Source organism: Carassius gibelio, chromosome A1, assembly GCF_023724105.1.
Source record: "Carassius gibelio isolate Cgi1373 ecotype wild population from Czech Republic chromosome A1, carGib1.2-hapl.c, whole genome shotgun sequence".
Lineage (NCBI taxonomy): Eukaryota > Metazoa > Chordata > Actinopteri > Cypriniformes > Cyprinidae > Carassius > Carassius gibelio.
Genome location: NC_068371.1, coordinates 16,903,505 through 16,917,124, shown reverse-complemented (window position 1 = coordinate 16,917,124; position 13,620 = coordinate 16,903,505). Strand labels below are relative to the sequence as shown.

At 35.6% G+C, this 13,620-nt stretch overlaps 1 protein-coding gene across 1 annotated transcript; it reads right to left on the bottom strand.

Moving 5' to 3' along the window:
- Window positions 1-1,261: 1,261 nt before the first annotated feature.
- On the bottom strand, window positions 1,262-12,393 carry LOC128015095 (uncharacterized). The gene is made up of 9 exons (XM_052598794.1): window positions 12,115-12,393; window positions 11,505-11,691; window positions 9,459-9,578; window positions 8,538-8,770; window positions 8,195-8,332; window positions 7,311-7,504; window positions 3,303-3,382; window positions 3,152-3,235; window positions 1,262-2,333 (listed from the first exon to the last, which is right to left on the bottom strand). The coding sequence occupies exons 2-9, from the start codon at window positions 11,689-11,691 to the stop codon at window positions 2,173-2,175; spliced, it is 1,197 nt and encodes a 398-aa protein (XP_052454754.1). The 5' UTR covers window positions 12,115-12,393; the 3' UTR covers window positions 1,262-2,172.
- Between the last annotated feature and the right edge of the window lie 1,227 nt (window positions 12,394-13,620).

The following is a 13,620-nucleotide window of genomic DNA, read 5'->3' as shown; positions in this document are numbered from 1 at the left end:
CCTAATGAATGTTGTTCAGTTACTTTGAAGCAATGTATTTTGTTTAAAGCGCTATAAAAATAAAGGTGACTTGACTTCAATTTGTATTACGATAAATGGGAAAGGTATTTAAAATAATTTGTCAAGTGAAGACGTTCCTATCAACAAACCAAATATCAGAGCAACAGATTCAAGCAAACGTGGATTACTAGGAGCTCTGTTGTTATTACTGCCACGTCTTAGAACAGGAGTCTCAAACACAATTCGTTTGTGCATTGTCTCAAGGAAATGGCCACAATATGGGAACTAATGAATATTCATGTAATTCATTTTGAAACTCAAATTGGATCTGAAATTTCCATATACATATATGATCAAAGTCCCTTTACAATATTCTAGACCTCGATATAATCGTAGTTGCAGCTCTCACAATACTCTCCATTAAAAATGAGTTACTTCCGTTCTATAGCTTGTTGTTTGCCCCTGTCCCAAACGCCGCACTTGTGGTCTTAAGGACTTACAATAGACGCCGTGTGCACGTGTCTGTTAACTTCACAAGATTGTAGTATGTCCCGTGCACAAGAGCGCCCTCTTTGCGCCTTATGCACCTTTCTGTCGAGCCCGCACTGGGGCAAGCTCCACAGCAGACTTCTACCCGACAGTCAAAGTGGCATTATGTCACAAAAGTGTAGACTGCAAGGGTTTAGGATGTGATTTGGGAGATACAGTGAATGTAAAAGGGGTCTAATGTTGTTTGGTTCCCAATGACTTTCAAAGTATTTATTGTGTGAAAAATTATTATTATAAACTTATTCTGCAGAAGAAAGAAAGCCATACATGAAAAACATGAGAATTAACTATTCTTGGTGAACTACAGTATTCCTTTAAGTGTACATTTTCCTTTGATTTTTAATTTGACATTCAACAGTGTTCACCGTCAGACAGCACAGTAGTGTTTGAATGATGAATCATCTATATCGTACATAACCATATTCAGGTTTACAGCATCTCTTTTTCATTTACCTAAAACTATAAGAAGCCCTGTGGTTTCCATCTTGGAATCTTGTGTAAACTCTACTTCAGATCTGCGTGTGATGAGCAATTTCACATGCTACTGAAACGAATGAACTTTAGCGTCTATTCTCGTTTGTTGAGACCACAGAATACGCATGGTTTAAACAGAAATCAAGCGCTGATTCACACCAACGATTCAGCTCATGTACTCTGATATAGAGCGGCAGCAAACACACATACAATGACAGTAAGACTCAGAGAATGACACTCACTGATTCATCTGATTTATGTTTAAAAAGTTACAAATATAAATACAATTAAAACATGACACAAACACAACAGCATGTTCATGTAGGTGCGTGAACGGGACAGATAAACTCAAACCAGATTATCAACACATCTGTACACAGAAATGGATGATCTTCAACAAAAACTACTATCTTCACAAAATGTGCGAATAATCTGAATTAGTGCATCATTACAAGATAATTTATAATTTATATAATAATGTTCAAATAATACTCACAATTAATGGTCAATTGTTAAAGTGCCTTATTAAACTAACTTTAGTAAAATAAAGTTTAATCCTGATGCATTGTTTAAAAAGCTACATAATTACCTTAGATAAAACAAGGAACAAAAAAATTACAGACACAAGTCACCAAATTTATATCACCAAATTATCCAATTCAAATCATGGCCCGTTTTAATGGAAGCATTTAGGATCAAATAGTTAAAAACAAGAAAAAAAAAATAGATTTATATTATATATTTTTGTTTCAAACTCTGAAATAGTGTCCTTAAGAGCGTTTAGTAAGCCGCTTCTCCAGTCACATGTTCTGCCATCATCAACTTGTAAGTTTATGTCTCAGACACATTCTAATGAGAATATTTAAAGCATCAACCATCTAAATTTTTATTTACCCAGTCTATAGCAGATGCAGTTCTAATGCAACAATTATGCAAGTAGGTCACAGTGTGACTGAAGGTTTAAAGACGAGAGGAAAGTCTTCCACAGTGCAGACTGGAAACCACATCTGTGGGCACCATTTCCTGTGCCAGCAGCATATGCTTGAGTGTGTGTGTCTGTATAAACAGCAGAGAGAAATACATTTGAAGAGTCAAGAGAAGAGCTAAACAGCACAGCAGTGCAGGAGGAAGTTCACAAGCAGAGGAACATCAGACTGATGTGGATATGTTCAGCTCCTGCAGGATGTCAGTGATTCGCCCATGAGCTTCAACCAGCCCTTCCTTCCACTCCTGTGGTACGACTGAGCCGAGATACACCGCCCGGGCCCCGAGAAGAGCCCCTAATGCTGCTCCGCGGTTACAGTTCTCACCTGTGGACACGCACAGCAGGTTAAAGGAGGAGTTCACACAGAAATTAAAAAGAAAAATATCCTCACCCTCAATCCATCCAAGATGTAGATGAGTTTGTTTCTTCCTAAGATTTGGAGAAATTTAGCATTGCATCACCTGCTCACCAATGGATCCAAATGACTCGAGTCCATCATTTAGTGTCTTGTGAAGCCAAAAGCTGGCTGTACAGTATATATTAAACATTCATCAAGACATTTTTAACTTCAAACTATTGCTTCTGGCTAAAATGTGAGTCCAATATAATGCTACTTCCAGTATAAAGGTCCATCACCTGTTGTCCTACATGTTTGTTTAGAACAATTTTGGACTGATTTGATTAGGAAACGTGGAAAAAGTGCTTGATCTGCGCATATTTCTCTCCTGATAAATGATTTTTTTACTGGTGGAAGAGTTATGGATTATGAACTTGTATTTTAGCCAGAAGAATCCATTTAAAGTTTAAAATGTTTTGATGGATTTGTTTCTCACACAAGATACTGATGGACTGGAGTCATGTGGATTACTTGTGGATTACATGATGCATTTATCAGCTGTTTGGACTCTCATTCTGATGGCACCCATTCACTGCAGAGGATCCACTGGTGAGCAAGGGATGTAATGCTACATTTGATCAAATATAATGAAGACACAAACACATCTACATCTTGGATGGCCTGAGGGTGAGCACATTTTTATTTTCCGGTGAACTATTCTTTTAACACACACGTATTATCATCATCAGCACAGCTGAACATGCCGTTCAGTAAGTGAGTCACGACACAGTCATTCACAAACGCACCTCCACAGTTGGTGTTGGTCAGGATTCCCCCAGTCACATCATTATGAAAGTTGTAGGCCAGGTAGAAGAGACTGCTGAGAGCTCCTGAACAAAAAAACACAGTCAGAGGATCCATCATAGTTTTGTGTGTAATCGTCTGGGGTTTTCTAACCTTGTGTGTAGCAGGCGAGTCCGAGAGACTCCACAGCTCTCTGATGAACCTTCAGACTCTCTTCTGATGAACCTGGAAGCCTGCAGAAGACACACATACCATAGCAATTTAAGAGTCATTCATCAGATTGTTACTGTGGATTGAATCTCAGATTTCACATTTCAACTCAAAATGTTTAGTGTAAAAAAAAAAACAGTTAATCTTATTTTTAAGAGCATTTTTTTGCTCACATTTAACATGAAAATTGTCATTAATGTAATGCAAAAATGTAAAAATAAAAAAATCTAATATTCTTATATATTCCTTTTTGTTTTGAGTATTAATTATAATGTTGTACATAATCTATGCCATGTATTTTACTGTGTTGTAATTTTATTCTGTTAAGCACATTTGATTAGCTTCGCTGTTTTTATATGTGCTATAAAAACATAAATAAATTTTACTTGCTAAATGTAATAAAAAAACATATTTTGTGCATTGTAAAGTACATTTGTAAAATTTATTGAATAGCTGCTGATCATGGAAAAGGATATGTATTATAGTGATAAGAATTTATGGTTAAATATGTTTAACTCAATGTTATTTTGGTATTATGAAGGGTCTAAGGATTCTTTGTAGCAACCTGTGTGTTTTGCTTCAAGACAGCATTTGTGTTGGGTTTTATTTTATATTCATTCATTCTTCATTCAATAATTCAATTAATCATTTTGTTATTCCATTTAATCATATAATCTTTTAAGCAATTTATATACTCATTTCATTAATTCATGTATTGATTAGACATTTATATCATATGTGACCCTGGACCACAAAACCACAAAAGTTGCTCAGGTATACAGTATTGTTCAAAATAATAGCAGTACAATGTGACTAACCAGAATAATCAAGGTTTTTAGTATATTTTTTATTGCTACGTGGCAAACAAGTTACCAGTAGGTTCAGTAGATTGTCAGAAAACAAACAAGACCCAGCATTCATGATATGCACGCTCTTAAGGCTGTGCAATTGGGCAATTAGTTGAAAGGGGTGTGTTCAAAAAAATAGCAGTGTCTACCTTTGACTGTACAAACTCAAAACTATTTTGTACAAACATTTTTTTTTTCTGGGATTTAGCAATCCTGTGAATCACTAAACTAATATTTAGTTGTATGACCACAGTTTTTTAAAACTGCTTGACATCTGTGTGGCATGGAGTCAACCAACTTGTGGCACCTCTCAGCTGTTATTCCACTCCATGATTCTTTAACAACATTCCACAATTCATTCACATTTCTTGGTTTTGCTTCAGAAACAGCATTTTTGATATCACCCCACAAGTTCTCAATTGGATTAAGGTCTGGAGATTGGGCTGGCCACTCCATAACATTAATTTTGTTGGTTTGGAACCAAGACTTTGCCCGTTTACTAGTGTGTTTTGGGTCATTGTCTTGTTGAAACAACCATTTCAAGGGCATGTCCTCTTCAGCATAGGGCAACATGACCTCTTCAAGTATTTTAACATATGCAAACTGATCCATGATCCCTGGTATGCGATAAATAGGCCCAACACCATAGTAGGAGAAACATGCCCATATCATGATGCTTGCACCTCCATGCTTCACTGTCTTCACTGTGTACTGTGGCTTGAATTCAGAGTTTGGGGGTCGTCTCACAAACTGCTTGTGGCCTTTGGACCCAAAAAGAACAATTTTACTCTCATCAGTCCACAAAATGTTCCTCCATTTCTCTTTAGGCCAGTTGATGTGTTCTTTGGCAAACTGTAACCTCTTCTGCACATGCCTTTTTTTTAACAGAGGGACTTTGCGGGGGATTCTTGAAAATAGATTAGCTTCACACAGACGTCTTCTAACTGTCACAGTACTTACAGGTAACTCCAGACTGTCTTTGATCATCCTGGAGGTGATCATTGGCTGAGCCTTTGCCATTCTGGTTATTCTTCTATCCATTTTGATGGTTGTCTTCCGTTTTCTTCCACGTCTCTCTGGTTTTGCTCTCCATTTTAAGGCATTGGAGATAATTTTAGCTGAACAGCCTATCATTTTTTGCACCTCTTTATAGGTTTTCCCCTCTCTAATCAACTTTTTAATCAAAGTACGCTGTTCTTCTGAACAATGTCTTGAACGACCCATTTTCCTCAGCTTTCAAATGCATGTTCAACAAGTTTTGGCTTCATCCTTAAATAGGGGCCACCTGATTTACACCTGTTTCTTCACAAAATTGATGACCTCAGTGATTGAATGCCACACTGCTATTTTTTTGAACACACCCCTTTCAACTAATTCAACTAATTGCCCAATTGCACAGCCTTAAGAGCGTGCATATCATGAATGCTGGGTCTCATTTGTTTTCTGAGAATCTACTGAACCTACTGGTAACTTGTTTGCCACGTAGCAATAAAAAAATATACGAAAAACCTTGATTATTCTGGTTAGTCACATTGTACTGCTATTATTTTGAACAATACTGTATTTTTAGCCAAAAACATATTGAATGGGTCACAATTATAGATCTTTCTTTTTATGCCAAAATCATTAGGATATTAGGTAAAAATCATGTTTAATGAAGATATTTTGTAAATTTCCTACCTTAAATATGTAAAAACATATTTTTTTATTAGTAATATGCATTGATAAGAATTCCTTAGGACAAATTCAAAAGTAATTTTCTCAGTATTTAGATTATTATTATTTTTTTTGAATACATTTTTTGCACCCTCAGATTCCAGATTTTCAAATATTGTCAGATCCTAATAAACCATTCATCAATGGAAAGTTTATTTATTCAGCTTTCAGAAAATGTATAAATCTCAGTTTTGAAAAATGTATACTTAAGACTGGTTTTGTGGTCCAGGGTCACATTTTATGTTTTATATAATTTTTCCATAGTTCTTTGGTCTCATGATGTGTGGTTTCAATGTATATTTGTCTTCATGGAAGAGGTAATATTCATGTCAAGGTGTTTAACATCATGGGACATCATGGACCTTGACTCATGTCAAGGTGTTTAACATCATGGGACATTACTGAGAAGCAGTCATTCTCCATTCCTATTGCTTGTGGTATAATAACACTTATTGGATTTATGCTTGTAAGACGGAGTGTGAGCATTGAAATATACTCAACTAAGATTATCCCAAAAATGTTCCTCAGTTTTTAACATCATCACTTCGTCTCCTGCTTCTGCTCTTCTCTGGCTTTGCTCAGTCAACTTCTTGGCAATATTAGTTTTAGTAATTTAAGTACTTATACTTTTAACTTCAACTTCAAAGCTATATATTTCAGGTAGCTGCCAAGGCAGAATTTCTAATGAGGTTTTTGATCTAATATTTTTATTATCTGAATTTTTTTTATTTTCACGAATCATCTTAAACAGTGTGGGATTACAAAGGTAAGAATCTGTTTAAGATCTGCTGATTCTACATCCTGACATTACATCAAATGAAAAACAAAGGTGATCTATATTGTATTGGACATTCAAGGTGAACAAAGGCATCTGTTTACTGATTAAATTCAATATTATTTTCCAGCGAGGGGGTTCTGCAAGTCTCTGATCTTCATGCTGAGAGTTAACTACGTGTGCAGTTTTACACGTCTTGAGTTCTCGTGGTCAGGTGCAGCGTACAGCTATCTTTGGTTAGTAGGTTTGCTAAAGCTCACAGTTGGGGGTTGATTTCCTGTATTATCTTTAAGTAGTCACTTCTAAGGCTATGTGCTATTTGGCACATTTAATGGCTACCCACTGAATGCCTAAAAAATACAATGTATGCCTGCCTTAGCACTACACAGCCAGTTCTTAATAAAGTGTCCTGCTAAAGATACCCAACATTTCCTGGTCTTCACTTCTGAGTTTCCAACAATAGTTTTAATTAACAATAACAACAATGGTTTAATTGTCATGAAAATAATCTCATAATTCATAATGTCTTAATGGTCCTAAAGTTTTCTGTTTGTAATAAATAGGTTCTTATTTTTTCTCTAATGTTTTTGTGGTGTAATACGAGTTGCTGACCTCTCAGCACACTGTATAAAGCGTTGACACACATCCCAGGTGTCCAGCACGGGTGATTTGAGGGCCATCTCCGCCTGCTGTTTCAGACATGCTCCATTCAGTGTGGCGTGAAGTGCTCGCATGTACAGAGACACCAGCGGCTCCAGCGCTGGATGAGGATGAGTGAGCTTCACAAACTCCACTGCTGCAGAAACCTGCACACATTCACACCACCAGAACAATATTTAAAATTCTCAGTTAATACATGTTCATCCCTCTGGTACTGTGGGCGTTACGGTCAAAAACTTTTTTATTTTTTTTATGTATTGTATTATATTTTATTTGGAAAATGGTTTAATTTAATATTTTGTATTTTAGGGGATATTAAGGTACTAATTTATATTTATGCAAAATCACAATCCATTTATTATTTGTTAACCACTTTTTGAACAGAAGAAGACACTTGCTGATTATTGCTGAAGTGAAAAAAAAAAAAAAAATAATAATAATAAAAGTTTGTTTATTGTTAAAAAAGTAAACAACAAAACTTTTCAAATTTTATATGTAAAATATTTTCCAATACATGTTTTGCTCTAAAACTCTGAGAAAATTAATTTTAACAAGTTGTATTACAAATCTGAGGTTGATATCTCAAAAATTAGCTTTCAGGAGGTTTTGTTTGGGTGCAGAATCAAAAGTTTCCACTAGATAAAATTTGCTTCCCACTTGTTTCCAATATAGTCATTAGGTGTTTATTTTATTCAGGACCACTTAATCTTTTCTAATCATCTGAAGTACAAAAAAAATCCACAATGGTTTTTCTTTCAGCTAAAGAGAGTTAATTTATGAACATCATGCAGCAGCTGGATGAGACTTGGATGAGATGTTGGTGTCATGTGACTCACTGCTTCCTCCTCATTGGCTGTGGCAGACAGCAGGAGAAAGGGAATGGCCATGGGAAGACATCCTATAGCATTCAGTTGACTATCAGCATGGGACATGCTCAAAATGCTTTTGGAGCGCCGCTCCGCAAACTCCAGAATCTGAAAGAAAGACAGAATCATTGGAAATGAACTGAACTGAATCAATGACTCTCTTTAGAGCTGAATTCTGTTTAAGTCACTGAATATTTGTTTTCCTCTTTATCACCGTGAAGTTGTTTTGAAACTCTGCATTGTGTAAAGTGCTATAGAAATAAAAGTGACTTGACTGGACTGACAGTGATCCTGTGGTCTAAGAATAATTTACCTCTCTACAGGACGTAGGTCTGAGTTCCTGCCAGTCAGAGAAGAAGCTTCTATGGAAGGACTCGGCGTACGTGTCGTTATGTGAGCCGGGACGCGTCATAAACTCGGTGTAATCTGACAGAACAGCGGCTCGTGCTCCAGGGTCAGCCATACTAACAAAAGTACCGGTGGACAGAATGCGTGCAACTCTCAGAGCACAGAGAGTGTTCAGCGTGTTTCCACCCGCCTGAAGACCTGCAGGAGTCAGAGATTCAGAACTACAGTTACACAGTAAATCACACATTTCACATGCTTCACATTATAGCAGGTTTCAGGTCACACATACACTCATACATTTTAGTCAGTCATCAATTCGACTTTCAACTGCATTAGAGTTATGAGACTTCAGTATAGGGTTACATGCTTTTTTCAGTATTATTTATATACTTTTACATTTATATTAATATTTTAAATGAATTTTTATTTTTCAGCTTTCATTTTAAGTTTTAATAGTTCAATAGCTTTATCTGATTACTTTTAATTATAATTAATATGTTTAGGTTTTAGTAATATCGTTACATGTGTTTATTATTTGTATCAGTTTTCAAAAATAATTTATATTTCTACATTTTATGTCAGTTTTAGTTTAGGACTTTTGTTATGTGCTTTTGTCATGTTTTTTATTTCCTATTTAGTTTACATTTTTGTTTTATTTCAGTTATATTAACTTTAGTACTTGAACTTAAAGTTATTAATCTGACATGCATGCAGTAAATGCCATATAATCAGTTGCTGGAGATCTAGTTACTGCATGACTCAAACTAAACCTGTGTTTCCCTCTTGTGATTTTCCACAGCGCTTGTTTTAGTTTCGTGCTGATCATCAGTAGACTGACTGGCCAGGTGATCAGGTGTAAAGTCACTCATACGTGTTTGTCTGTTACCCTGATGGTAGTGCACTGATCCACGTGGATCTGTCCAGAACTTCAGCTTATCATGCAGAATCACGTTCCCCACCACAGGAGCTGCGGTTCCTGTTGATCCAGCTCTGCGTCCACTGCCGGCTACACAATAATCACACACATCATGATTACATACAAGCTTCAGTAAAGCAGTACAAGCAGTATTTAGGGCTGGGCGATATGGCCAAAATGTATATTTTATATTTCTTAATTTCGGTCAATATGATATAATTGTTTCACAATCCTCTCCAGGGTGCGGTTATTCCTATTGCTTGTACACTTTTTTTTCTACCACATCTTTTCATTCCCTTCACCACTCTATTAATGTGCTTGGATACAGAGCTCTGTGAACAGCCAGCCTCTTTTGCAATGACTTTTTGTGTCTAGTCCTCCTTGTGCAAGGTGTCAATGGTCGTCTTTTGGACAACTGTCTTCCCCATGATTGTGTAGCCTACACAACGAGACTGAAAGACCATCTAAAGGCTTTGCAGGTGTTTTGAGTTAATTAACTGATTAGAGTGTGGCACCAGGTGTCTTCAATATTGAACCTTTTCACAATATTCTAATTTTCTGAGATACTGAATTTGGGATTGGGATCCTTAGTTGTCAGTTATAATCATCAAAATTAAAATAAACATTTGAAATATATCAGTCTGTGAATAATAAATGAAAAGTTTCACTTTTTGAATGGAATTATTGAAATAAATCAAATTTTTGATGATATCCTAATTATAAGACCAGCACCTGTACATTACCAGTCAAAAATGTTTGAACAGTAAGATCTTTTATGTTTTTTAAAGAGTTATCTTCTGCTCACCAAGCATGCATTTTTTTGATCCAAAATACAGCAAAAACAGTAACATTTTTAAAATATTTTTACCATTTAAAATAACTGTTCTCTATTTGAAAATATTTTAAAAATATAATTTATTCCTGTGATTTCAAAGCTGAGCTTTAGCATCATTACTTCAGTCACATGATCCTTCAGAAATCATTCTTATATTTTGATTTTTTTTTCTCAGAAATAATTTATTATTATGTTGAAAACAGCTGAGTAGAATTATTTCAGGTTTATTTAATGAATAGAAAGTTCAGAAGAACAGCATTTATCTGAAATAGAAATCTTTTGTAACATTATACATTTCTTTATCCTCACTTTTGATCAATTTAAAGCATCCTTGCTAGATAAAAAATAATATAATTTATTTCCAAAAAAGAAAGAAAGAAATCATGACTCAAAGCTTTTTAATGGTATAGTGTATAATGTTACAAAAGCTTTTTATTTCAGATAAATGCTGATCTTTGGATCTTTCTATTCATCAAATAATCCTGAAAAAAAAAATTACTCAACTGTTTTAAATATTGATAATCAGCATATTAGAATGATTTCCGTATTATGTGACACTGAAGACTGGAGTAATGATGCTGAAAATTTAACTTTGATCTCAGGAATAAAATCCATTTTACATAAAAAAAAATGTAATGTTTTTTTCTTTCAATATTTCAAAATTAAACTGTTTTTGCTGTACCTTGGATCAAATAAATGCAGGCTTGGTGAGCAGAATCATTTCTTTTTAAGAAAAAAAACATCACTGTTCAAAAACTTTTGACTGGTAGTGTAAGCTAGATTGAAAAATGTGCTATAGCAATATAAAGAGTATGAAAAGTGCTCTGAGTTGCTGTAGACTAGAGAGAGAGAGAGAGACAGAGAGAGAACCGGACTTGCAAAAATGCAAACTTGATTCTCCGCCAGCAGGAGGCGCTGTGAGAGCTGTGGAACCAGCGGTTTCTCCAGTAACGACTGTAATCACAGCAGCTCCGCTTATGAACGATTCTTTATAAGATAAAATGAAAATGCCATCGAAACTTTTCTGAAGACAGTCCCCTTCAGATATACATGCATACAAAACATGCTTACTCATGTTTATTCAACGAAGTCACAAATAAATCAATGTATGGGAAATACTGGTAATGTATATCGGAATATCGGAAATGTGTAAAAAAAAAAAAAAAAAAAGGCTGCACGACCTGTGCTGGACAGGCTTAGGATGCTGGACGGGTGTCTGTCCCGCGGTGCACTGAATCCAGAGATCCAGCCCCTGAAGTCCCTCCTGATGTCCTGGGTGTTGTAGTACCAGTGGACGGGCATCGACATGGCATCCGCTGCACACATTCCCCACAGCGCTTCAGAGATGGCCCGCCTTACTTCAGTCATCTGCGGGGGACACAAAACACACACACACACACACACACACCACGTTAAACATATGACACGTTCTGAGATCATCAGATGATACTTGTGTCAGTTCTAAAACATACATAATCAATGGACAATACTGTTTTCAATGTATCTGAAGGTTTTCAATACAAAGCTGTAATAAAATAATACAGCATATAAATAAAATGCGTAAAATTGTGATAAAAATATAAATAAAGTGAAATACACAAAACAATATATAAATGATACGAGATATATAAAAAATACGGGCCCTGACTAAAACTAACTAGAGTACGTTGACATAAACTTTGTTTACCATTGCAGATTTAAAACACTGAAATAAGTTATGAATCATCTATCTGAACAGAAACACACACTAAACATCATGTTTATGAATGAATGGATGGATGTTTTTCTTACTGTAAGTAATGAGATCCGCTGCAGTTCACGAACAAACCCAGTCTTTATTGTGCAGCAGTGAATAATTGCATAAGCCCACAATCATTGTTACAAAACCTCACCGGAAGTATATGATACATAACATATAACAACTACTACGTCACGTGATGCCACATGAACGTGCGCTTCATGCACGGTAACATAAAATCGGCATCTGTTTACTGTGTCAACGTTATAAAATAAACTAGTGGCTACTTTCAAATGTGATGTTATAAAGAGACATACACAGACGAACACCGAATCACAGATGGATGACTGGATAATTAATTTAAAACGCTATATCTATACACAAACCACGCATTATCAGCAATATAATCGATTAAACGATGGCGTACGTAGTACGAGTGTGTCGAAAACAGTAATGGAAAGACCACAGATGCGATAAGCGTGAGATTATCGATAATCGATTGGTTTGGACTTTAACTGGAACCAAAACATAAAACCATTCGTTTGATCGAATCGGTTCGCTCGGACAGTATGTTCTGATTCAACAACAATCACTATGTATTTTGGGACATCATTAAAATAAAAGACCGCGATAATACGCTTATCACTATATTTTCAGTTAGGTTGCAACGTTTGCATCAAATGATGTGTTGTTTATGGTTCTCTGTAATAACCTTAGTGATTCTTGACGCTTCCGTTTGTCTGAATTGGTTTGAAAGAACAATTCACTCGATTCCGACCGACTCATGTATGATTCTTTATTGATGTCGCGTTCTTCCATTCACTTTTATGAAGTTAAGTAATAAACGTGACATTTTCATTCAGTTTGCGTAGTTTTTATTTTTATTTATTTATTTTTTGTATTTCAGTGATGTTTATTATTTTACACAATTTCACATAACTTAATTTCTAATCAGCGTCTTTGTGAGTAACGTTAGAAAAGTTGTTTACATTGATGCTGGTTCTTTATATTGTTGTTTAATGTTAATTTTATATATGTTATTGACCGTTCAGTGTTTGTGTGTGGATGTGCAACTCATATGAGCACATAAGAGGATCTGATCGAAATGATGTGTGAAACCGGTAAGATGTATACTCCCACAACATTGTGATTGACAGAGATACAAACACACGTGCTCAGACAGACACAACACTGTTACTGACAGATATACGAACACGGAAATACAGACGCTACACTGATACCCTGATAGCGCATCAATATCTGTAAGACATATTTTTTAGACGTGCTTGCTCATCTGCAATACATTTATAGGATGTTTTCTATCAGATGTCAAATAGATGTTTGGAAGACGTCTTTGAGATGTTCATTAAGAGGTACACACATACACACAAATACAGACAAAACTTCTTCTACTTGACCGCTTCAGGATTTTTTTTTGTGGAGGGTGCTAAGGGGTGGCTTAACAGTTCAGAGGGGTGCTAAAAAACAAATTTAATTGCGAAAAATTATTGAAAGCCTAAGCTTCAGCTATCTAAATGGCATGCAAATTCAGCCACTTT